General features: G+C 43.6%; 1 protein-coding gene across 2 annotated transcripts in view; it reads left to right on the top strand.

Moving 5' to 3' along the window:
• GNAT1 (G protein subunit alpha transducin 1) overlaps positions 1-25,816 on the top strand; it is a 104,632-nt gene extending 78,816 nt beyond the window's left edge. Inside the window, exons 5-9 of one of the 2 annotated variants that reach the window (XM_069206824.1) lie at positions 8,863-8,991; positions 11,931-12,060; positions 13,157-13,310; positions 15,155-15,352; positions 25,517-25,816. In XM_069206824.1, coding sequence (XP_069062925.1) covers positions 8,863-8,991; positions 11,931-12,060; positions 13,157-13,310; positions 15,155-15,345 — 604 coding nt within the window. In that variant the 3' untranslated portion in view covers positions 15,346-15,352; positions 25,517-25,816. Of the gene's footprint in view, positions 1-8,862; positions 8,992-11,930; positions 12,061-13,156; positions 13,311-15,154; positions 15,353-18,767; positions 21,033-25,516 lie in introns of those variants that run through there. The other variant, XM_069206823.1, reaches the window with a different exon arrangement.
• The last annotated feature ends 698 nt before the right edge of the window (positions 25,817-26,514 follow it).

Raw genomic sequence — 26,514 nt, 5'->3', positions numbered from 1 at the left:
ATGATGCTAATGCACACAAGAACAGGGAGAACACAAAAAAGGGGGGGACATAAGAAAGACATATTGAGTGCATGGATTACCACTACTGTTGGCGGACAAGACAGACACAGAAGCCCCCTGCACTACGTCGCGCTCTTGGGCTCTACAGTGCAACTCCTGGGAAATGGCCTACAAGGCTATGGACGACATCTGCACACATAGATGACACAGGTGCATGACTAGGTGTACTTGGCACTCTACAGAGGTGGGGTGGGGGGCCACAGGGCCATGCCTTACAGAGGGGCCTAGCCTACGGAACTCACCCTGGCCTAGGGAAACCCACAGCCCTCCTCCCCCACCCAGACACCTCCACTGCGCGCAAAGTCAGCAGAATGAGAATGTACTCACCCCCTTGTGTCTGCTGTGATGCCCTCAAGCGCCCATACAACTCCGGGTAGGCCACCGCCAGGATCCTGAACATCAGGGGGGTCATGGTTCGCCAGCTGAGCCTCCGCCGTCTTCTTGCTCCAGCGGCGAATGTCCTCCCATCTTTTCCGGCAGTGGGTGCTCCGTCTATGGTGGACCCCCAGGGTCCGGACGTCCTTGGCGATGGCACGCCAAATATCCTTCTTCTGGTGGGTGCTGACTTACATGAAATGTACAGGGGAAGAAGAGAAGTCATTACCAACTGCGCCGTCAAAGTGAGTGGCCCCCATCCCTACCCTTGCCATGTGGCACATGCACCCACCATCTTTTATGCACGCAGAACTCTGCCCCCTTACTACTAACAACCAGCCCTCTCCACACAGGCATAGCCCATACAACATGCTCCCTGTTGGTCTGGAGCAGTAGCGTATACTGGGGGAGGACCCCATCGACGAGCTTCTCCAACTCCTCCGATGTGAAGGCAGGGGCCCTTTCCCCAGACGCACGAGCCATTGCTCTTCCAGACCGAGGTCACAGCAGCACTTGCAGTGTAGGTCCTCTCCTGTCGAAGATCGGGTATCGAGTGATTATACAGATAGAAAATGGCGGTCACGTCTGCGGCGGTCACGTCCGCAGCGGTGCGTACCATCACCACCGGCGTACATCGTCATTGGCTCCTGGGACCCATAGGGTCCAATGTTAACCAATGCAGCATTGCGCAGCTGTCTTCGACCGCCAACCGCGACGGTGTACAACGCCAGCGCAGTTACCTCACATCCCACTGTCCCACTTTAGAGGTCAGGCAGCCGCCATTTCAGGGGCCCACATGGCCTAATTTCCAAATACGTCACACATACCTAGGCCTAGTCTCACCACACATACAGGCCACATGTATGATTGGTGTTCTGTGTAGACTGTGGGTACATACCTCTGAGTTGTTTGACTCTGTGGTCGCTGTTGTCCTTCATAGGCACCGTCCGCTGGGACATGTAAGGAGATGCCGGAATCCTCCAGTGTACCGACCGCTGGTGGACCTGTCGACAATGGAGGAAAGAAATTTGATTATCACCTACAGGTTTGACCGTGCCACAATCCAGGAACTGTGTACACAGTTCGAGCCTGACCTGATGTCAGCAATCCGCCATCCCACAGGAATCCCCCCTCAAGTGCAGGTGCTGTCAGCACTCCATTTCCTTGCAAGTGGGTCTTTTCAAACAACTGTGGCCATGGCATCAGGGATGTCCCAGCCTATGTTTTCCAACGTGTTGTCCAGAGTGTTGTCTGCCCTGCTGAAACACATGCGGAGCTACATCGTTTTCACTCAGGTGGAAGATTTGCCTACAGTGAAAGGTGACTTCTATGCCCTTGGACATATCCCCAACATCATAGGTGCCATTGATGGGACCCATGTGGCTTTGGTCACCCCCCACAGGAGTGAACAGGTGTACAGAAACCGGAAGAGTTATCATTCCATGAATGTACAGATGGTATGATTGGCAGACCAGTACATCTCCCATGTGAATGCCATGTTCCCTGGCTCAGTGCATGACGCCTACATCCTGCGGAATAGCAGCATCCCTTATGTGATGGGTCAGCTCCAGAGGCACAGTGTGTGGCTATTAGGTGACTCTGGTTTCCCCAACCTGTCATGGCTACTGACCCCTGTGAGGAATCCCAGGACAAGGGCAGAGGAACGCTACAATGAGGCCCATGGGCGAACTAGGAGGGTGATCGAGCGGACGTTCGGCCTCCTGAAGGCCAGGTTCAGGTGCCTGCATATGACAGGTGGATCCCTATTCTACTCACCAAAGTAGGTGTGCCAGATCATCGTGGCCTGCTGTATGCTTCACAACTTGGCTTTGCGACGACAGGTGCCTTTTTTGCAGGAGGATGGTCCAGATGGCGGTGTTGTTGCAGCTGTGGAGCCTGTGGACAGTGATGAGGATGAAGCAGAGGAAGAAGACATGCAGAACAGGGACTCAGTGATCCAGCAATATTTCCAGTGAAACACAGGTGAGAATACATTCATGCCTACTACATGTACTTTAACACTTCTACCTCTATCCTGTATGCCGTTTTCACTGAGTGTATGGTCACTGAGTTGTCACTTTCCCTTACGGTTTCACAGGTGTGGGTCCCAACGTGTCTCATCTGCTTAGATTCCTCATGGACTAGAGCTGTATGACATAGGTATGTTGACATTACTAGTTCAAGATCATTTTGGCACTGTAATTGCAAATACACTATTTTGAAAGCACAGACAGACTCCAGCACTTTTGGTGCTTTAGGTGTGTTTATTTAAATACAAAATATTGGAGGGGTAAGTTAAATGGTGAGGGGTGTTGGCGGAGGAGTGTCCATGGCAGAATGGGCATAGGAAGTGGAGCTGGGGCAGTTTCAATATGGACAGGGTGACAAAGTGGGACAGTGGGATGACAATCAGGGTGTTCTCATTTCTTGGCGGGGGTCTTGGCATCGTCCTCTGTCTTGTTCCTGGATCTCAGCGACCGTTTGCGGGGTGGTTCTCCGTCTGCAGGGGGTGGGGTGCTGGTGTGGTGGTCCTGTGGCGGTGCCTCCTGTCCACTCGCTCTGGCGGAGGTGGTGGGCAGTTCATCGTCAATGCTAGTGTCAGGGGCCCCTTGTAGTGCCACAGTGTCCCTCCTGGTGTTGAGTACTTCCTTCAACACCCCTACGATGGTGCCCAGGGTGGAGCTGATGGTTCTGAGTTCCTCCCTGAACCCCAAATACTGTTCCTCCTGCATCCGCTAGGTCTCCTGAAACTTGGCCAGTACCGGTGCCATCGTCTCCTGGGAGTGGTGGTAGACTCCCCTGATGGAGGAGAGGGCCTCGTAGAGAGTGGGTTCCCTTGGCCTGTCCGCCCCCTGTCTCACAGCCCCCTGTGTTCCTGGGCCTCCGTCCCCTGGACCATGTGCCCACTGCCACTGCCCCCAAGTCCCTGTTGTTGTTGGGGTGGTGGGTTATCCTGGATTCCCTGTAGTGGTGGACACACAGCTGATTGACGTGTCCTGGGGACGGAGGTATGGGCCCGCTGGGTGGGTGCTGTGCTGGTGTTTCCTGGGGGGGGGGAAGGTCTGTGGTGGCCTGTGCCTGTGTGAGGGGAACCGACTGTCCTGAGGCCCCCGATGGTCCGGGCTGGTCATCTAGATCCAGGTGGACAGAGGTGCTGTCATCACTGTGGGCCTCTTCTGTGGGTGGAGTGGACATGTCTGGACCCTCCTGTCTGTTGACGTTGGGTAGTGGTCCTGCAGGGGTGGAAAGGCATGATTATTGCATCTGTGTGTGCCATGGTGTGCAATGGGTGGGTGACCATGTACCCCAGTGCTGGCATTCCTGTGTGTGAGCTTGTGTGATGATGGTTTAGGGGGGTGTATGGGTATGTGCAGTGGGCATGCTTTAGTGATGGGTGTCCATGCGTTGTTGTTGCATGCAGAGCTAGGTGTTGGGATGTGTGGTTTGTGATATTGGGACATACGTGAGGAGTTGGAGTGTTAGGGGTGAGGGCGAGGGTGGGGGTATGTGATGGCATGCAGGTAGGGTGGGGGTTGTAATAGTTAAGATGTGACTTACCAGAGTCCATTCCTCCACGACTCCTGCGAGGCCCTCAGGATGCAGAATCGCCAAGACCTGCTCCTCCCATGTTGTTAGTTGTGGTTGGGTAGGTGGGGTTCTGCCGCCAGTCCGCTGAACCGCCTGGTGGTGTCTTGAGACCACGGAACGCACTTTCCCCCGTAGGTCGTTCCACCTTTTCCTGATGTCCTCCCGATTTCTTGGGTGTTGTCCCACTGCGTTGACCCTGTCGACTGTTCTTCGCCATAGCTCCATCTTCCTTGCAATTGAGGTGTGCTGCACCTGGGATACAAATAGCTGTGGCTCTACCCGGACGATTTCCTCCACCATGACCCTGAGCTCCTCCTCCGAGAACCTGGGGTGTCTTTGGCGTGCCACGGGGTGGTGTAGGTGATGTGTGGGGTGGTGTGTGTGGTGATAAGTGTGGTGATATGTAGTGGTGTGTTGTGTGAGGTGCGTGAAAGTTGTGTGGGTGATGGTGTTGTGTGCCTGTGGATACTAGTTTGTTGATGGTGGTGTCTCTCTCTCTGGCCTTCGGTGTTGAATTGTGGTCGTAGGGGTTTGTGGGTGGTGTGGGTGTGTGTTTTATATTGTATAAGATGTGTGGGAGTGGTGTGTGTATGTGTATCAGGTGTGTGTATTTCAAATTGTCCAATGTGGCTGTGTTTTGTAAGAGTGTATGTATTTTGAGCGCAGCTGTGTGTACTGCCAATGGAATACCGCGGTTGAAAGACCGCCCCGTTGATTTGTGTGTCGTGATAGTGTGGGCGTATTTCTGTTGGCGTGACGGTGTCGGTTTTGTTTTTGCCAGTTTCACACTGACCTTTGGTGTGGCGGACTTGTGTGCGTGTCTGAATTTTGGTGGATTCCGAGATGTGGGTCATAATAGCTGTGGCGGAATTCCGCGGCCGCGGCGGTGTGTTGGCGGTCTTCTGCACGTCGGTAAGCGGCTTTTACCGCCAATGTTGTAATGACCCCCATAGTCAAGTAAATAGATGCTTTTTATATAGAAACTAGGTCCTAACTATAGCTACCTATTGGCGGCTGTATTTATACAATTATAATTATTGTATTATAAAATATTCTAACAATTTTTCTAATTTAAAAATGAATGACTGAACGAATGTCTAAAAATCGGAACTACCAAAACAGGACAGTCAGGACTATTCACACTACCGATCAGGTCCAAAAGTTAGAGCTTAAAAAACATGATTTTCAATTGTACATGAAACAATGCTTCAGCCAGGGAATTGCATATTTCAAGGGATAAAGAATTCCAAAGTTTGGAAATCATGTAACACAAGGATCTTCCACTATGTCTGAAAATCTGGATCCTGAGTACTGTTAATAGGAGGGCTGTTTCTGACCCGAGGGCCCCCTCCAGGGTTGTATATAAGTATGGGGCTTTGAAAATATTTTTTCTAGCCAGTTCTCTATATCCCACAAGTAGGGTTTTGAATCGGATTCTTTTGGACCAGGACCAAGGTAAGTCTTTATGATGATGCAATATGGAGGGGTGTCTGGGGAGTTTTTGAATGGTTCAAGCTCTAACATTGTTGATTATCTTGATAGAGGGCATTTGGAAAGACCTCAATAGGGAGAATTTGAATAGTCCTAGGTGGTAATGAGGTAATGAACAATAATTTTATGTTTTTAAGAGGGGAGATGGCTGAGTGCTTTCTAGATCGTTTGTAACAGCCCCAAGCATGTTCCAGAGACTAAAGCAGTCTATTTTGTTAAGAGAAACTTCACAGTTGATTTTTATTCCAGGTTTCTAGCAGATGAGGCAGGAGTGAGAGTGGTTGTTCTTTTCTGTGGGACATCAGAGAGAAATGCAAGTTAATTATCTTTGCCAAAGATGACGAGTTGGGATGATGAGATTTAAGAAGCTCTCATACATATGGATGGCTCCGTCAGAAAGGTAGTTTTTCAATCGGTCAAAAATGGGGAGAGGTGTAGTTTTCCATGGTGAAGACTGGCTGAGTGTTATCAGCATATAACATTGCTGAAAGGCTGAAGAACTGCACCTCATGTGTAAGGGGGCAATGTTGACATTAAGTAAGGTGAGGCTGAAGAAAGAGTCTTGTGGAACTCCTCCGTTAACCCAGCAGAAGGCTATTTAAAACAGATAGCAAGACAGCTTGTGGCATGCCAATCAGAGAAGATCATAGCAATTTTAGGACAAAGATTATGCCATCCAAATTCTTAGAGATGCTGGATCAGGCTAGGGTGTGAGAATGTGTCAAAGGCTGCAGAGAGGTCCAGTGAAATACGAGCTGCTGATCCACCTGAGTCCAGAGTATCTCAGATCTGTTCAGTTCTAGCCAGCAGTCAGGTTTCAGTGCTATAGTGGGATCTACATCCAGATTGATTGTCATCCGGTAAGTGTTGAATTTCCGAATTGTTAGCTACTCGAGAGTTCAGTATCTTTTTTTAATGCTTTAGAAGTGAAGAGCAAAAGTGAAATGGGGTGAAGAGTTTTGTGAGGGGTCCACAGTGAGCTTCTTCAAGAGGGGAATGACTCGGGTATGTTTCCAAGTAGCAAGAAGCTCTGCTGAGGAGAAATAAAGGGTAAACAGGTGATATAGACTGGAGATAAAAGCTTCACTGACTATCTTCAAGAAGTGGAGTGGACAGGGTTATCAGGTGACACTGAGAGGCAGGTTATAAGAACCTTGAGCGTTTTCTGGCTAGAGATGGGATGGAATTGGCTAAGGACTGGCTCTGGTTGCATAACAGAATTACTCTCTGACCGAAAGGGAAGGAGAAATGGCTGGGAGCAAAGTTGGTGTAGATCATATCCATTTTATCGTGGAAATATTTTGCAAGGATACAAGAAAGTTCTTATGAAGGTTTGACTTATTTAGCTAGGAAAGAAGGGTTGAGTAGAGATTTGACAATTTTAAAAGTTACTTTACTCAAGATGGATGTTGTTTGAAGTCTGTCTGTGAAAATTGAGCCCTGGGTAGCTTAAACTGCTTGTGATAGCTTCAGACTGAGTAGTGCTAATGTTTTTTGGATTGCGTTCAATAATGCATCATTTAAATGCATTAATGCTTTTTTCACTATTTCCTTTCTACTCTAAGAGTAGGTGAGTACCAGGATGAAGAAGGAGACTTGCACATGGCGCCTCCATTCCTAGGGTGGGCAAGGAAATCTATAGTTTTGGAAATCCATGCGTTGAATTAAGCAATGTCTTTGTTGATGTCCCCCTTTAAGTGGAGGCAATTAGAGTTGAACATTCTCCGAGTTAATATTGTGACAGATGTGAAAAGAAAGTTTGCAATGGAGGCATAAGGCTCGTCCAAGAAGCACTAGGCTGTGCAGATACCTGGAGCTTTCTGAACGATTGTATTTAAGGAGGCCTTGGGTAGAGTAGTAGCTAGCCCTTTGTGGGTGTGAGTTCAGTCTTAAGAGTCTGCCAAGGAGCACCATTGGCACACACAATGCTGAGGCCACACAACAGCACTATGTAAGAGGTCCATCATGCGGGGGGGCGTGACCCTGTGGAAAACGCTAGAATGAGGTTCATGTTTGCAGGAAGTGGTGCTCAGGACACTGAAGAAGTAAAGTGATGGCAAGCAAAATTAAAATAAAACTGGAGCCCAGCTGTTCCTGTGACCCAGTGATAGCTCATGGTGCTGGTCATTGCACTAAAATAAAATCAAAGCTAAAATTAGAGTGAGAAAGGAAATCATCAAACTAGGAAAAAGGCTCACTGATTCTGTGAATCCACTCAGTGGAGAGAATCAGTGTCAGTTGTTGATTGGGAGGCAGGAACCTCCTTAACATGCAAAGGAAGAACAACACAGGAGGCCAGGTATTTACTTCTGTAATGTAAGTTTAATTTAAAAACACGATTCAATTAATTTAAAATAATTCTATACATAACCTTTATTCACTTTAATACATAATAAATAAATATTAACATTGTGCTATAGGGTTTTATTTTGCCTTTGAAAAAATGTTTTTTTAATATATTTAAATTAATTAAATATTTTATGTAAATTGAGGTTAATAGAGATGTACCATTCTAATTTTGCTCTACATTTAAAATAATTCTATAAAAATAACGTATGTTAATATGTACCATAAAAACATTTTAAATACGTTTTTAAGTTTAATAAACTTTTTTACTTTTTCCTGTACTTAGCATGGGGGATATCTCTGCCACAGTGGCATAGGTATTCGCAGATGTGTGAAAAGTTACTAGTAGTAACTTTATACTCGTTAGTTAGGTTCCACCACCTGAACTCAGGGGCTGGAGACTTGTAAGTCCACATACATTTTGTAGTAAATTTACACTCATAAATGTCGAACAGCCAAAGTAGTAAATTTACTGCAAAGTGGTAGTGTAAATTTACATGTGTAAGTCTACCTTTCTGAATAAGGCTCAAAGACGTTAGCTCACATGGACTTTGTACAGTAGTTTAGAAAAGTGTCACTGATGAATAGGAATACAAACTTTGATATAAGTGACTAGATGAGGAGCAAATTTGACTTCCATCTGTATATTTGAAATTGGTTTGCTTCTTTGACTTATAATCTGAAATTGTTTTCAGCTGAGACACATAAAAACATTACGCATGAAACAATCCCTATTACTCTGGAGCCTTACAAACATAGTTGAACCAGATAAAAATGAAAACAGACATCACAGTTGCTGATGAGAGCTATTTAGAAAGGAGGCGTGAAAGAGGGATTACAGAGAAGGGTTACATTTGCAAAAGAAGAAGATTCTTCACTGAGAGATTATGGACAGCTAAAAAGCTGTAAAGGGATCATATGAGACCCAGGAAGGAAGTCAGCAAAGGAAGGTAACTAATAAGAGGCAATGAACCCTTAACTCTTTACTTTCTAATTGGACAGTTACCTGAACGATCTCGACCGACTGGTTAAACCAGGATACGTTCCCACTGAGCAGGATGTCCTGAGGTCTAGAGTCAAGACAACGGGTATTATTGAGACCACATTCGGCCTGAAAGATCTGAACTTCAGGTAATTAAGGGTGACGTGAAATATTTCTAACACTAACATTCGTACTGTTTAAAATCTTGGATAACTGTTAAAATGCACTGAGAACAAAGAAATGTGTCTCTTACATACCCTCACCACTTGCCCCCAAATCAGATCCACATGTTGCTTCCTGATGTCTTTCTCCAGCTGTGGATATATCTGTTACAGGGCCAAGAAAATGCTGACATTTAAATAAGCACACCTTCTTCCACAATTCAACCACACAAGTACAGAAACCATTGATAGAAACTGTTAACATGTCTGCTCAATGCAACAAATGTCACAGAAATCAAAGTGTTTGCCATTGAAACCTCCAAATGATGAAAGAAAATGCTACTAATCCAATCCCTCGTATTTGCTTTCTACCTTCATGCGAATGAAGTCATGAGGTGTTTGGGCAATTCTACACATTTTAGATTTCAATCACTACAGTCAGACCAGGACATTGGTGTGCACCATAGAGTCCAGGACATCCGGCCCGCCGCACATTTTCAGGATAACCATTTACAATGTAATAGCATAAACTTGGATTGTTTATAACGTCATCGTACGTAGATATCCTAAAAACCTGGTATGGGAAATAAGTCTCTCAGACTTACGTTGAAAACCCTGAACTAGATGTTGATACTAAAATGCCTGAAATAGCCATTAGCTTTGTAAACAAATCTGTGGTGCCCACGTATTTTGAGGAGCCAATTGTGAGTGCTGAGACAGCAAGACAGACATTATCTATATGGGATTATAGGTACTCCACTTGTGCACTATGAGGCTATTACAAGTCATCAAGGAGTACCTGTAGCATATACTCTAAAGTGACTAGCAATACTCTTTTGAATGTACAGTTGGAGGGTTAATTATTCCATATGATAAGTGGGTGGTTCTAAATTCCTAAAGGGTTTTATATTAACCCGGATCAAACATGAGTTGGTCACCCAGTCCTGTTTTTTTAATTCTAGGACTTGTAATTCTCTTATACAGTATACAAAACCAAGACTACAAATTCCAGAATGCAGGAAAAACAATGGAATGCAATGATTATGGCATGTCTAGAGCACTGACTGCAAACTATAATGCTTTGCCTCCAAGGCACTTTTTAGCCTTGGCTTCAGTAAACATTGTTCTTCGACTCCTCCTTACCACCATGAAAAATCTGGATGTAAGGGACAATGTTTACATGATCCTCACACCACAAGTACTCCAATGTTGGTGGGGGGAGGGGGCATTCATTTTGTGCTGTTTTAATGAAAATTCAGATCCAGCTTTTAGAAAAAACCAAAACAAGTTAAAAGTTCGACGAGTGGTTGTCATGTATGACAGAGCTGTTAGTCAGCGGTTTCTGCCAATTTTGAGAGATATCCACAGGGCCAGTGGCCAACTCTGTAATTTAAGTCAGGCCCTTAGTATCCTCAGCTTTAAGCCAGAGTCCTCAGTACATTACAAAAAGTTCTTATTCTTGACCTTCTTATTCTTGACTTGCTTCAGCATATACTTTTCCAGTGGGGACTCATGTACCTAATTTGTGACAGGCAGCACCCCAACCAGTTTTACGACTAGAACTCAACCTACAGTCGCAGTAATGCACTTCACTTCAGAGCAGAACCCTAGCCCTAAAAACAACAAGTCATGCTTTATAACATACCTTCTTACGGGTTGTGATTATAAAATTCCAACAAAACTCTCTGCTGTGATTAAATAGGGAGTGCACCATGGTTTGGGGTTCCTCTTATTTATAACTTGTGACATAGTACATCTCATCTGCCATTGCCATGCCATTATTATGCTGCCATTACTGACATTGCCATTGGATTATGATAATGCCATTAGTGACATTACTCAGAGGTTATTATAAAGTGACATGGGTTTGTGGATGTGCCTTGCAAAGAAGGTAGAGGTCTGGGTCTGCTTTTGCAAGAAAAGCCAAAAATATGGCTCTGATTTAGAGGTTGACAGGTGGAGTAAAGGCAATTAAGGTGGCTGAGGACTTCACATTTTGGGGTGTTTTAAAAAAAAATTAATGTCCCACACCCCCAGGATATTTCTGGCAGTGATGGAAAGTACAAAAAAGTAATCTGACACAACTTTAAATAGTGCGAATCTTCAGAGTGGCTTGTCTCTGACAACCCACACTCCCTTCTTCGGAGGAAGGTGTGCACCAATGGAATAAATTTTACTCCATTGTTGTTAACCTGGTGATTCGCCAAACTCAAATGTGGTGAGCAGAGAGTTTGGCTGACAGGTTACGCCATTGCCATTGAAGTATCCTGTCTGACAAACTTTAAACTGAGCCCTAAATCTTTATTCCAAAGATGTTCAAATCACATAAAATTATCTAGTGAGTGGATACATGTTACCTTGAGGAGAGGTCAAAGGGCATTTAAATGAGCCCATAATCAACAACACCTCTAGGGCAGGATGGGGAAGTCTTCAAATTGATTTGTATTTTACAACAGTGCTTAGGAATTACGTGGGGAAGAAGTATGCAAAATTTGTCAAATCCAAATATCCAAATACGCATATGGCAGGAAAGGCAAACCGCCAACCTCATGGGCGTAGGTTTATTTCAGTGCCTATGACATTAAATAAATAAATCACTTTGATCCGTAGTGCTTGACATAAAACTCGTGGTAAACAATCCATTGAGAATTGTAGGATAAAAACACATAATACTAATGATGGATTGCTTCTCCATTCTTTTAATTATCTGGTTGTCAAAGGGGATGATAAACTGACTTCATTGTACCTCCTCCAAGAATGACGTACTCTTGTGATTCCCATAAAAAGTTGACCCTTGGAGTTTCCAACAGACATTTCCTAATTGGTCCGCCTAATCCAGGCATTCTCAGTGAGGAGCAGGAGCCCATTTGAAAGGTCTCTTATGCAAAGAACAATAATACATTGATGAACGTTTGTGCTCTCTTTAGAATGTTCGATGTCGGAGGCCAGCGCTCTGAGCGTAAGAAGTGGATCCATTGTTTTGAGGGGGTGACGTGTATCATCTTCATCGCTGCGCTCAGTGCGTATGACATGGTTCTGGTGGAAGACGATGAAGTGGTGAGTGTGACGTGCAACCTAGCTGGCTTCAGGTGGAGACAATCACTCAATTAGCCCATCGACCACTATATAATCTCAGTGCGACTGAGATGATGCTTTATGTCGGGATTCTACCTCACATACATACAGACATACTAGGGTCTATTCTCAAAGGTAAATTCAGGCATAAATGTAAGTTTACAACCGAATTTACCTTAATTAACCCTTCGACAATTTCACAAAAGGGGTTCCTTTCAGGTGTAAGCCCATTCATTTGTACAGAGATTCTTGGCATGATTGCAGCGTTCTCTTCACCCTTAAATCCCACTGAAACGGTGGTAATTGGGCTTTCCAGTCACTGTTAGCCTTGAAAGCTTGTGGCAACCCACAAATAAGACTGTTTACTCTTTTAATTGGTAATTACAAGCTCCTCTCTTTCCCCTTTGAACCAAAGCCTGGGTAGCTCCCCTTTCAGTGTTGGATGGAGAACAGATCACCCCCTGATTTCTTGGAGTGTAGGAGAAACAGTTTCACCATGGGGAAAAAATATTTTCCTGTACATAAGAAAAAGAACAAACAATGTGCATTTGCACAGAAGATCTTATTCCCCCTCTGGTTTGCACAGCTGTAATTCAATCCCTGGGGAATGTCACATGCCTTTCTCAGGAATAGACATGGACAGTGCTTGGCACTGCTTTGTATTCAGAATTCTTGGCATGTTTGTGAGTTCTAGAAAGCTGTGAATCTACACTTGCAGGTAGGTGTAAATATGGGAGTGCGGATATACAGCTTTATAATTAGGCCCATATTGTGCTTTCTCTTTTATTGTTTACTTTTATTTCAATTGAGACATGCCTATCTTTTCTGTTCATCTATACAGGACAATGTCTCACCATTCCTGGTATCGTAGGCCACTTTAACCCACTTAGCCTTCCATCCTCTCACTCTTCTACAAAATTCAACCTTTATATCCACCTTTCATTCATTTAGTCATGAATGTTTGACCTTGCCATCAGTCTATTTGCATTCTGCCTGCTTGTTTAGCAAGTTCTGTTTCATGTTTCTGTTAGGACAGAGTGTAGCCAATAAATGATCATCCTTTTGAAATTGTCTCTAGAACCGAATGCACGAGAGCCTTCATCTCTTCAACAGCATCTGCAACCACCGCTACTTTGCCGCAACTTCTATTGTCCTTTTCCTCAACAAGAAGGATGTCTTCACAGAGAAGATCAAGAAGGCTCACCTGAGCATCTGCTTCCCTGATTATGATGGTAAGAGGCCTACAGGTGCACACTGTGTAGTCTTCCCATTATAATCTGGATTCATACACATTACCTAATGAACCTCATCCAGAAATATAAGGACTCCTGTGGCGAGTAAGGAATCAGCAATAAGAGGAGGAGTGAAACTTTATCAAAGTTCATAGGCTCATCAATGTATAGTTAACGTATGTGAGGTTTCATTCCTGCAATGTGATCATCAATGCAATCAACAATGTGATCAACACTGAAATAATAAATGAGACTCTATAAAATGTACAAAATCAGCAATGAAGGATAGGGATGAAACTCTTTCAAAATATACAAGATCAACAATGTGTGGATGAATGAGTATCTGCAATGCATGAGATCAGCAGTGTAGGGATGAGTAAAAGTATTAAAATGCATGAGATCAACAATTCAAGAAAGAGAGTCATGCTGTTTACTGGTTTCAGTCAACTGACTGAGTGAGACTCCATCGAGGTACACGGCGTAATCAACTAATACCTCAAGTACATATTTTGGTGCATTGCCTGGTGTGATGCAAAGATTCTTGATATCAACGGCAACTGCTGATCCAAAGACTGGTTGTGAACCGATTGGCTGACTGGGAGGAATTAGGGTTTTGTGATTCATATCTCTGACTTCGTTTGCCAAGCATTTATGTACTGCACCTAACATCTAATTCCATGCCGGTCTACCCATACAACTCATTTACTATTCTCCTAGTAATATTCCTATTTAAATAGCCTTTGAAGTGGAGCAATTAGTTGGAAGCTTCTGTGCCTCTGTATGTGCCTCTGTGTGTATATGTCTGTGTTGATGTCTGTGAGCTCGTGTCTCCTAGTCTCCAACCTGCGGGTTTACTATTCAAATCCTGGTGTGGTGGCTCAACCTGACTCTTCAATTTATCCTCCTAGGTCAATGCAACTAATACCAATAACTTGGTCATAATAAAATATGTATTTCAGCAGCAGACAATGATGTTAGTGGTGTACTATATACATTTTCAAAATTATAATTGAGGTACATATTGTTTGGTCTGCACAATAGTCCAGAGAGATGCATTAGCCCAATTCTATTATATCTGGAGAAACTGTACATAAATGCAATGGGTAGTTCAGCTCCAAAGCTGAATCTGAGCATCTTTGAACAAGCTAAGGGCCTCATTTACAAACATTTGGCTTAGGGCAGCGCCACAAGCCTTTTAGCTGTGCTGCCCTATACCAAATCGAAAGAGCAGGAATGCATCGTATTTACTTGATACAGCCGAGCAAGGGTATCTGTGTTGTTGGCACAATTGTTTTTGGGCAAGAAGGCACACATTCCTGCACAAAAACAATCAATGGAGTTGTTTTCCTCTTTCTACGGGTGAATGCAGCACCCATAGAAAGAGGAAAAGACAAGGAGAAACAAAGTGATTTCTTCTTGTTATGACTACACTTGGGAGGAGCACAGTTTTGATGCATTCCCAGGTTTGCAGATTCTTGTAAATCTGGAAATGTGTCAAAACCCATGGGTGTTGCATGGGAAAACCCTCTGCAAAGCCCATGCTATGCCTCCTTGACATAGAGTAAGGCAACACAGCGGTTGGCGCTGCCTTGCCTTACTCCATATCTATGAGGCCATGCAAAGCCACGCAAGGTGGCTTTGTGTCGCCTCATAGATATGATTGAGAGGCCTGCACCACCAGAGCGTCATAAAAAGTGATGCTCCGGCAGCTGAGGGTACAGAATATACGGTGAGCTCTCTGATGATACATGGATTGGCTAGGAATGCTTCCAATACTCCCCTGTATCAGGTGATGGTGGTGCACTCCTCCTAACATTGATGCTTGAATATGTGTCTGCCCACAGGACCCAACACATATGAAGATGCTGGGAACTACATCAAGCAACAGTTCCTGGAGCTGAACATGAGGCGAGACATCAAGGAGATCTACTCGCACATGACGTGTGCTACCGACACAGAGAACGTCAAGTTCGTGTTTGATGCCGTTACAGACATTATCATAAAGGAGAACCTGAAAGACTGTGGTCTTTTCTAAACAACAGGTAACGTTTCTAACAGTAGCGTTTCAAATGAATATATATTACTTAAGCAAATTGCTGAACCTGAAAATCACAAAAAGATGTTTGACATTATTTTATTTCAAGAGTTGTAAAGTAACGTGAGCTACTTAAGTGAATGCAATTTCAAATGCAAGGATATACAGTTAAGAAAAGAGAAATCAAGTGCATATGATAGTTAATGTGACTGAAGAATTGGTCACAATGGAAGGGGCGCACATAGGGCATATGCCAAAAACAGAGTGGCGATGTGCCAAATTTGGCAGCGCCTTGCAGCGTCAGTTCTGAAATGCAGGAATACGCCGTATTTACAAAAATATGGCACACCTCTGTTTTACCCTAGCACTGGCGCTAAATTCAGATGCCAGCCCCAACGCAGGCACCCTGTCTGCATTGAAAGGAATGATTGTTTATGTGCAGGAAGGCGTCCCTTCCCGCACATAAACAATCTACAATGGCGCACACATAGAAGTAGCAAATCATCATTATGGAATGATTGTTTATGTGCGGGGAGGGACACCTTCCTGCACATAAACGATTATAAATGGCCTTTTGCTCTTTCTATGTGTGCTGTAGAATGCAGTACACAGCACCACTGTGGCACTTTGGTCTTGAAAATGTGCCCCATACAGTCACATCCATGTAAAGAATCCCTTATGTTAATGATCACCTTGATAGTAGTTATATTACTTCAGCCTTCTTGTGATGAACAGTATCTAATATAGTATGCCAATGTGTCTCCACAAGTATATAACAATGCCCAGCGCCTTTAGGAGGCTAGCATTACAGATTCTCCCTAGCGGCCTCGCTTAGCACAAACAAGAATGTGGAAAAACGCACATGTCCAGTTCAAACTATAAACTGTTGTTTAAGTCTTGATGACCATTTTGACTCAACAACAGTCTGTGTTTATTTTTTATCTTAAGTGAGGACTCTTGAAAGAATTTAGCAAGCCTTTGTTTTGCTTATCCTGATGAAGGCTAAATGTAATTCAGATGGTAGTCTTAGGAAATTGAAGGGGCCATGAGAGACCTTTTGGGCATTTAAATTGCAAACCTTCATATGTCATTCATGCCATTAATTCTCCTATCTTCCTAAATGTGTATTGGCGGGTTTCACTTGTGTCCTCTTCAATTTCCTGCATTTTATTATTCCAACACTCTCTTTTTCTTGTTTTCATCTCCAATGCCCGAATAGCTCTTCTCTTGTGCCATTGATCCTTCGGGCTGTTCTGATGTTTCATATTCATCTTCTTTTTACACACACTCTTTATAGTTCCTTCTTACCCATATCAACTTTTTTTACGTCCTCATTTCTCTCTCCATCCTCCTGTACCCCTCTTCATTCCATGTTTACTCTTCCTTCACTTTCTATTCCACTTCACAGACTTCACTCAGTGTCTTTTCCTTTTTTGCTAACATGTTAATCCTTGTTCTGTATCTTTGTTTTCACCTTTCCCTATATGGACCTATTTCTATTTTATACACTTGCTTCCTCTTTAATACCCTCTCGCTCAACATCTTCTTTTATCTTTTTCTTTTCTAATGTTGGCCTGGATCATGAGTTGCAGGAGATGGAATTCCTTGTGGAGTTCCACATCACAGAATTATAAGGGAGACAATGGCCCTCATTTCAACCTCAGCGGTCTTTTTCCAAGACTGCTGAGGTACCGCTGTGCTGAAGACCGCCAGTGCAGTGCGGTTTTCCGCACTGCGAATCAGGACTGCTGGCAGCCCTCCGTCCTTTTTCGGACGGAGAGCCACCAGCAGCCATACTGGCGGTCGGCGGGAAAGAGGAGGCTGCTCCACCTCCACCGCCCGTCATCAGAACACCACCCACCGAATCCCAACCCAGGATTTGGTGTGGCGGTGTTCTGGTGACGGGAAGCTGGCGGTGGAGCAGCCCCCATGGATCCCGTCCCCTCCCGGAGGATCACCGGACAAGGTAAGGTGATCGTCCATTAGGTGAGGTGGGTGGGGGTGTTGTGTGTTGTGTGCGTGCATGGGGGTGTGCATGTGAGTATGTAGAGGGGGTGTGTGAGTGCGTGTATGCATGCAGGGGGGTGTTGTGTGCCTGGAAAAGGTGTGCGTGTTGGTCTGTTTGCATGTCTGTTTGTATGTGTGCGGGTATGTGTTGTAGTGTATGTGTGCGTGTGGGGGGGTATATGTTGATGTTGGGGGTGGGGGTGGGGAGTGGGTGTGTGTATGTTGATGTTGGGGGTGGGGGGGGTGAATGTTGATGTTGGGGGTGGGGAGGGGGGTCCTGCTACCATTCGGGATGGCAGGGGGTTTGGGGGGCGTCGGGGGAGGGGGTGGAGGAGACTCCTGTCAGTGTCAGGGAATGACTTCCCTGGCACTGATAGTGCCTACCGCCATGGATTTTGTGGCAGTTCCAAACCACCCGAAATCTATGGGGGTATGCAGGGTCCTGATACCGCCGGCGGTCTGCTGACGGCTGCCGGGCTGGAGACCGAAGTCTCCAGCGCAGCGGTCGTCACCGCCCTGGCGGTCGGAGTGGAGAAGTGGCGGATGACCATGGCAGTAACTGCCATGGTCATAATTCAATTTTTATTCTGCCTGCCTGTTGGCGTTATTACCGCCACTTCTCCCCTGCCTGCCAGGGTCGTATTGAGGGCCTGTGTACCCATACCCAGAATTTCTGGTGCGGCAACATCACAACTATTTGTATTGGTTAGAAAATCCAGCCGGTAAAATCACACTGGGAAACGGGTAAAGGTGCATTTCTGCCCAGTCCCACACCGTGCTTGACCCACTCCAAGGCATTGGAGGAATATTTTATTCTCCCCCCTTCCAGGTACCATCCTCATCCTCCCTCTTTCGCCCTCCCAAGCCCTCCCCTGCATCCCACTGAACAGGTTTCATTGTGTACATTTACAGGCTGTGATTTAAACCTAATATAATTGGGAATTCTTTGCAAAATTCTCCCTGATAAGTCCACACTTTTATTACCTAATCCGTGGGCTTTAGCTCATGATAGGAGGAGATTTGTGTAGAAGTACCCTGTGGTATTGGAAGTTCTGACCACCCAGAATGTTTGCACATATTTCCAGCTCACTCTTAATTGGAGTCTTTGTCTTTGCCAATCTGATTTTTCTTCCCTCTTGTACACGTTTTCTAACCCTTCACCGTGTATTAGTCTGCTCACCTTTTCTTATTCACTTCACTTTTAGAAATTCCTTTCCTCTAAATATCACTGTCACACTGTGTTCATCTCGCATCGATCTCCTACCTCGTCCTTTGTCTCTGTAATTCCATCAGTATGCATATATCATTAGTTTTCTTGGACTGTTATCTTGATGCAGTCAGAGCCCTTCTTTAGTGTTATCATATTTTCATAAGGCATACAAGTAACTCTCACTTTCTCTTCTCTTTTTCTTCAGGGTTTCATAAGATGTGTCTCACCTGTAGCGTTGTTTCACCATTCCTGTAAACGTTGATATCTGGGGGACCTGCCTCCTCCAAAGCAGCACACCCCTTTCCTCCTGTCCGTTGTTTACGCTGACGATGCAAGAATATTTTAAAAACTGTGACTGAGTTCCCCCAGCACTTTCCCAGTATAAGCCAACTGAGGTCTGAAATCTGGGAAGTATAGCACATGCACAAAGGACACAGAAAACTACAGAATGGATTTCTAGTGAAAATCAGTACATTGTCTTTCATAAAGATTGACAGGACAATGAAGCATCTACTTGATATTTGTGATTGGAGACCATGCTCGAGCTTCATTTTCAGCCTTCCCTGCATTCATACAACTATATTATGTCATTTTAGAACATTAATGTTTGGAGCTCGATTGAAGACAGTGAAGTGGCTCAGGGCTAATAATTGCTGGCATAATCCATCGGCTCCAAAGTTCCCATGTTTGTCTTTCTGTTTCTCCTTTTTTAAATTTAGAATATTCTACCCTCAATTGGTGGAATGTTCTAATAGCCTTCTTCTTTGGGCTATACTGGTAGGTAAATGCCCTCTCCCTCATATATGCCCTTGTCTCTGTCTAGGGCCTATAGTTCAAGTTTAGGGCCTTTATTACTGGTAGAACCCCCAGAAGCAGGCTAAAAGGCTATAGTGTTCAAGGTAATTTATTTCATTTCAAGGTGATGTTTCCTAGAATGATCTCCATACAGGCAATACCACAATCAAAACATTGAACTATAACAAAATAGTTAATTGACCCAAAGCATGGATGACTTAAGTGAACAATGATCAAGGCAGGGGAGCCATTTTTAAGGACAGTAATTCTGACACTAGATTCACCATATCCAGGCCAGACAGCACAGGGGATTTGGAGAGTATGAATGGGCCTTGATTTTTTGATTTGCCCTATTCTTTACCTTCACAGAAACTGCCTATTTTAATCTAGGCCTTGCTTATCACTTGGATTACTGGGTATTCCAGGATTAGAAAGCACTGAGAGAAGGAGATGGTAAGGTATGTTTTTTTCCAGTTGGACTTTCCCAAAGTATTTAATTTTCTCTTGCGTTTAGGGTGGACATGTTGGTAGCAAAACCCACCCACATCCATGTCCCAGCATTGCTTCTTCCAGGTGACTGACAAAACAGGGCAGCCATCAAAAACACTGCCACTGTAATTGTCCATGAAACCACGGAAAAATTAGGCCCAGTTTCACCTTTTTGCATGACAACATACCACCTGCACTTACTTCCTAGATGATCATGTTTTCATTAACAACTTCTCCTACAAGGTCTTCCATAGCAAGTAGCTTGACAAATTTTCTTTCATATGGATAATATTTCTGTCCATACTGATGCTGTGGACAGGAATATGGGTTGGGTGGCATATATTTGCATTTCCAATGCTCTATTTAGTGCTTAAATGTACTCACCAGCTCCTTTGTTCTTCCTTCTCCTCTGCAATACCTTCAGCACTCTTACCAAGTGCATACCAGAAAAACCTTAGTTGACGCTGTGCACCACTCTGCTAACTACATAATCACTCTTGTTTACTTGCTGAATTAGAGTGTGAAAATAAGAGCAGCCTTAGAAAGGTGAATCATTTTTTGATGGTGATGGCCAGTCAGCAAAGACCAGGATAGGCAAACTTACCAATATTGTTTCTCAGCTGCTCAGACAGTTGGGTGAATGATGATATTCATTCTAAACGGATTGTGCGAGTGTTGGACTAATTTGCTGAACTAAGCTTGTCCAGGAAATCAGAAACTCCCCTCTGTTTTCCACTTAAGCCTCTTTCTTCAAGTCTGTTTTCGGGAAAAGACAGTGCAACTTTAATCTCCGACACTGCAGCATCTCACTTCTGTGGAGAAGTACAAGCTTATTGCTTCATATGCATTGTTTACAGGAAAATTGGCTTTTCATGTACATCAATATGTATTGTTCCCTCTGTATTTATTGTAAAATATTCCTCCCTTTGGGAGGAGGAGTTTGTTTGGAAGCCATAGGTGGGGTCTAAATTGAAAATCCTGTATGAAAAATAATTTACTATGTTTGTAAATGTTAGCTGTCATAGCATTTCTCAATATAGGGTTAGGAACTATTTTGCTTGTTTAGCATCTGCTGTGAACATGTTGTGCAGGTAAAGACTCCCTCAACAGAGCTCAGTAATACTGCATGGAAGCTTGCTTGTGCTGTCCCATTAGATGTAAAGCTTTAATAAACAAGGTTAATCTACTTAGTGCTCTTGCTTTATTCTTTGTAATATAGGTTGTGTCAGACCTTATCTTGGGACCTTATGTCTGATGGAAATTGAGTGATATTTTGGTAAGTTTGAAAGAGTTGCTAATTATCCTTTAGTACTCTGCCTGGGTCACTAGGTCTTCCTGCTGCTCCTGGATTTAGGTAACCACGGTTTGCCATGTTTCACCACAGTTTTGTAAAGAAAGGTTGAGGCAAACTTCATGTTTGCCGGAGGGTCACCTCCCCCAAGTAAAAGGCTTGTAGGTTCAGCTCGCAGGTGCAACGTTTTGCTATTTACTTTGCTCTGAACTGGACTGATTCTCTGTTCCTGTAGTCAAAGCACATCTTTCAGCTTCAGGGGCTGACCAATGGAATCCTGGCTATGGACTGCTGCAAGACCATTTCTGGATCATCACTGTGGTGTTATCACTAGGCAACCACAGTGATGGGGTGATAAGTAAACTAAGCATATTAGTTTGGTCCAAACTTTTAGAAGTCTTAAGATACATTTTCTGACTGTTTTTAACTTTCAGGCAATTGATGAATGGGTAATCGTAGTCAAGCACTAGCACATTTTGGCCTCTAGAGCCCAGGAGGTCTGTGGACAGCTAAAGTGTAAACTTGGTGTGCACAACCCACTTTAAAAATTGTTTATTTGTAAAGAGATTTTAATTGCAGTATAATGCATTATCATGTAAGTCGTATAATTGCTTTGGTTTTAACTAACTGAAACAATAAAATCAATTAATAGGCGACCACTCCAATTTAGGAATCTATTGACAACATTTTATACTTAGTTTGGAGGTCTTTTAAGGTTTAGGCTAAACTATTAGGTTGGACCATACCTCTGTCTACGAACAAATACTTATTATAAAACATAGAACAAGGTATTTTGATGAGCCTATGATCATTTCAATGGCTCAGGCAGCTTTGGTCTTTATCAGGACAGCGTAATTGATTTGGCACTGAAGTACTTGTCACAATGTGAAAATGCTCAGCTACTTGCAAACCTATCAACACCAATGAAAGGGACAGTGTTCACTGCCTTGGAAAAGGTGATATCTGATGATTTAAAAAAAAAAACTAGACTGGGGTTACTATAGATTAGCAGGATACATCATCTTCTCACTTTATTTCTGATCGCAAAACATTTTCACAGAAGGGGTTTCAGACAAATCACCACACCGCTTGTGCAGTAATTGATTGAATACCCATCTCTGACATTGCTTCTAAAGTGCCATTGTGTAGCACTTAAAATGTGGTCTAAGTTCTATTTTTCCCAAAACGGAGACCTCAACCTCTTTTTGTGTTTATTTCTACCTGCCAATTTTAATAAATCCTCTTCCCATTTCATTGGATAAATCTAAAGCTGTAGGTAAATACTGAAGAGGGTTTCAATATGTATGTTGTTGTCAGCAATATAACTCCACACATAACCTTTCATGTATAGTATAATAGTCTATATTACAGACAATGTATTAACCCTGATTTTCATTATTTTTAATTTCCTCAGCCCAATACATGCCTCAGAGAATGCGCTGCTCATGCATTTCCTCCCTTTGAAGCAATGTTTTATTCCTGACCATGGCAATCACCTGCATTTATCATCCAGTTAACACATCTCAAGCATTCTGCCATGTACTTTACAACTTGTTCCACATTAAATAATCAAAATATGTGACAAAACTCAAAAGAACATGGAAGCGACTGTTGTTTTTTTTACAGATCTCGCACTGACAGACTGCTGTGGTGTACGGGCAACCAGTGACGTCATTGCTGCCAAAATATCAAAACAGTTACAAGACAGACATCATTTTCCCCCCATGAAACACTAGAAAACATGTCCGCCTCCAACTCTACCATCAGTTTACTGTCCCATCCGTCCAAACATTTTCTACACTTTTTTAAACCATGGTAGACAAAACCATAAACTCATCTTGAGACAGACAATGCCTACTGCATCACAACTCACACGTCATCCATGGCCAGAGTCTGCTGAGCTCAAAATATCAGAACCTTAAAGGTACTCGACAGAATCATCAGAGTCCATTTGATAATTCACCACATGCTGCTTGATTAAGTAGCTGAAGTGGGAGCCTATCCTGTTTTCTTTTTCAACCCCTTTAACTGTCTACTTACAGCTACTCATACTATGGTCATTCAAGTGTGACTTTCAGAAGGTCAAAAGTGTTTTTTTTCAAGATACACCCTCTGTTGCATATTATGTTCATCTACCTTCTGAGTATTACTTGCTGCTAGGAAAACCTCCACCGCTCCTAAGCTAACAATAAGACACACACTTTTACCTATGCCCCACCAAACAAAATGACCAACAGCAAACTGTATTTTGGCTACACAACATGCCTTTTGCTGTACAAAGGCATGTGAATGACAGCACAGCACCAAGTGGCAGTCACCTGGTTTACATAGACCGATGTCATTGTACAGAAGGCACATCAAATTACACAATAACTATTGTGATGCACAGTGACCACATTGCAGTCTTTTGGAAGTATCAAGGCAACGGCCTACATGGTATTGTTTAGTTAGAATCCAGTGTGTGCACATAGTACTCAATCATAAGATTAAAAACTAATCATGGTCACAGCTGTAGCCTTATACAAATGAGTCACGGGACCATGAAGGTATACAATGCCTAAACAACTTCCATCTCTGCTGGTGCTCCTGTCTCTAAGCATGCATATGTGCTAAAACCATCTTTTTAATATTCATCATAATATTATGTTCATATGACTCTTTAGGAACAGGCCTTTGCTATGCTCTTGTTATGCGCATCCAGTGCACTGTAAATCACTGGCTTGACTGTAATATATGTCCAAAACTGTTCTAAGCTGCTGGCTGCTTGGTTATACTATCTGGCCATCTCAAACTCAGAAATGTAAATGCTTGTACCCACAGCTGTGCCACGCTCATCACCCATACTAAATCTCCCATCCTACAGTAGTCTGTCATCAAAGATTACAAAGTGTCACTCTTCTGTTACATATGGTTTATAGGACTTAGGGCCAGATTTACTAAAAAGTGGCGCAGCGCGGTGCTGTGCCACAATATGCAGCGCCGTGATGCATCACTTCAGAAACGCAGGGATTTGCTGAATCTACTAAAATACGGTGCACCCCTGTGTTTCCACCTGCTCCAGCGCTAAATTTAGCTGCCAACGCAGGCACCCTTGCACCATAGTGCAAGAGTGTCTGCGTTGAGGGGATTGTTTATGTGCAGGAAGGTGTCCCTTCCTGCACATAAACAACCTACAATGGCAATTTGGCACTTCTATGTGTGCAGCTGAATGCAGCACACAGAAGTACCAAATCATCATATTTTTGAATGACTGTTTATTTGCAGGAAGGGTTACCTTCCTGTAAATACACAATCATTCATGGCCTTTTGCTCCTACTATGTGTGTTGCAGCACACATAGAAGTAGCAAATCGTCATTTTTGAGTGATTGTTTATGTGCAGGAAGGGACATCTTCCTGTAAAGACACAATCATTCATGGCCTTTTGCTCTTTCTATGTGTGCTGCAGGAGGCAGCACTTATGGAAAAAGAAAAAACGAGGAGGACTAAAAGTATTCCTCCTCATTGTGCCATGCTAATGCTACCCCTAGTTTTTGGCGCTGTCACAGATTTACGCCTTCTTGTAAATCTGGAGCAGCATCAAAATAAATGGGTGTTGTGGTTGAATGCCCACAGCAACACTCATTGCATGCCACTCTGACACAGAAAACTGCATCAGAGGAGCCCATATTGACAAGGTGACGTTAAGGCACAAAAAGTGGCTTAGCACCGCCTTGGAAAGTTGGCGCACTGCACAGCGCCACCGGAGAGTCACAAAAAGTGACACTCTGGTGGCACTAGGGCCTTGTAAATCTGGCCCTTGGTTAGCTGAGTGGTCAAGATCTCCCACCACTTTTCTAAATTGCCTCTCTTTGTCACCCCACCAGCAGTAGTCAGAATCCCAATAAAATCAAACAGGTTTATACAAAATGCTGTAAGCATGGTCTACAACAAAATCAAAACTCTCATCTCCAAGGGGTTCAGAATCCTCCTGCATCTACGCTGGAGGCTGCATAAAGTCCTGGCTAACCAGAAGGGGTCTCTATACAAGTAAATACGTGATTTTATAGTTTCTGCACCTATTAATACTTTGTGGAAAAAAATAGGATAACACTTGCATACGTTTTTGCAACCATGTGTACGTTACTTTTACTTTCTCACCCAAGTTGGCACTTGTTGTTAACATCAAGTGAAAAAAAGGCAGCAAGCGCTCTCAAATCGCATTTACCAGTAGTGCAAACACAGGTGTAACTACTGTTTACATCACTGAGTGAGATCTTGATGGTACTTTAACATGACTCTGTATCCTTGCTGTAACCTTTGCAGCAATAGTTCAGCAGTTCAGGTCTGAGGGTTTTTTTTTGGTCCACTGGTAGTTGACCTTGTTTCTCCTTGACGGCAGGCACATTGCTATGAGACCTCTGATAGAAGCAACCGCAAGTTTATAGAATGCCCATCGCTGCAACAGCTTCATTCCTATATGCATCAGGGTGCCAAAGGATGTCAGGAAGACCAAGGAGAGACTGAAAAACGTGTTCTTCCATGGGTGTGGATGATGGAGATGGAGGCGAGCTCTGATTCAAATTTGCAAACATTATGGCAGCCATATTTAGTGGTGAACCATGTACCTTCTAGATATGCTTCTCATTCATTTTTAATAAATAACACAAGATTCAATAAACTATTAATGTTTGAAAATGTTTTTGAAGAATCCTTTATTTTCTGATGTTTATGTTAGGAATGTCTTACATTTTTTGCTGGAGGTAATTGACTAGCACCTCATAAACACTAAAGTGGCTTTTAAGAATCTCACTAAGACTCTCTGCTACAGTAAAACAGAGGTGTTTAACATCCCACAAGCTCACGACTCTCTCGCTTCATTTAGAGGTGAACAAACATTTAGGTTTCAATGCTGGAGTCTCAGCTTGTTCCATCAGCTCGAGTGGCTTCACTGAGTTAGCGAATCTCCGGACCCAGTGAACCATCTGCCAGAGGACCACTGGGTCTGTGTGTCAGAACTGTAACCTTATTTAGGGTGGGTTTCTGATGCATATATTTCTTGCCCTGGCTACCATAAGAGATTTTAAAAAACTGGGTTTGCCCAAATCACCACATATAACCTGGGATAAATGCTATGAGACAAATAAAGGGTTCTCAATAAGGATAGTTTGAGAAATATGGTTTATTATATGGTCTGGTTGTCTGACCTCACCACATAATAAACTCATAAACCAGTATGGGGCCAGTTTGGGTCGTTCGCAAAATCTTAGCTCAACCCTGGGCGGCATTGGTACCAAAACAGCAGAATAGAAAAGAAATACGACACAAAGAAAATCCAACACCAGTTCACCAAATTATAAATACAAAAATCCATCGCCAATTTATAAATAAAAACATTTT

Source organism: Pleurodeles waltl, chromosome 9 (genome assembly GCF_031143425.1).
Source record: "Pleurodeles waltl isolate 20211129_DDA chromosome 9, aPleWal1.hap1.20221129, whole genome shotgun sequence".
NCBI classification, from domain to species: Eukaryota; Metazoa; Chordata; class Amphibia; order Caudata; family Salamandridae; genus Pleurodeles; species Pleurodeles waltl.
The sequence above is the reverse complement of the archived record's forward strand: the minus strand, read 5'-3'. Positions and strand labels throughout refer to the sequence as shown.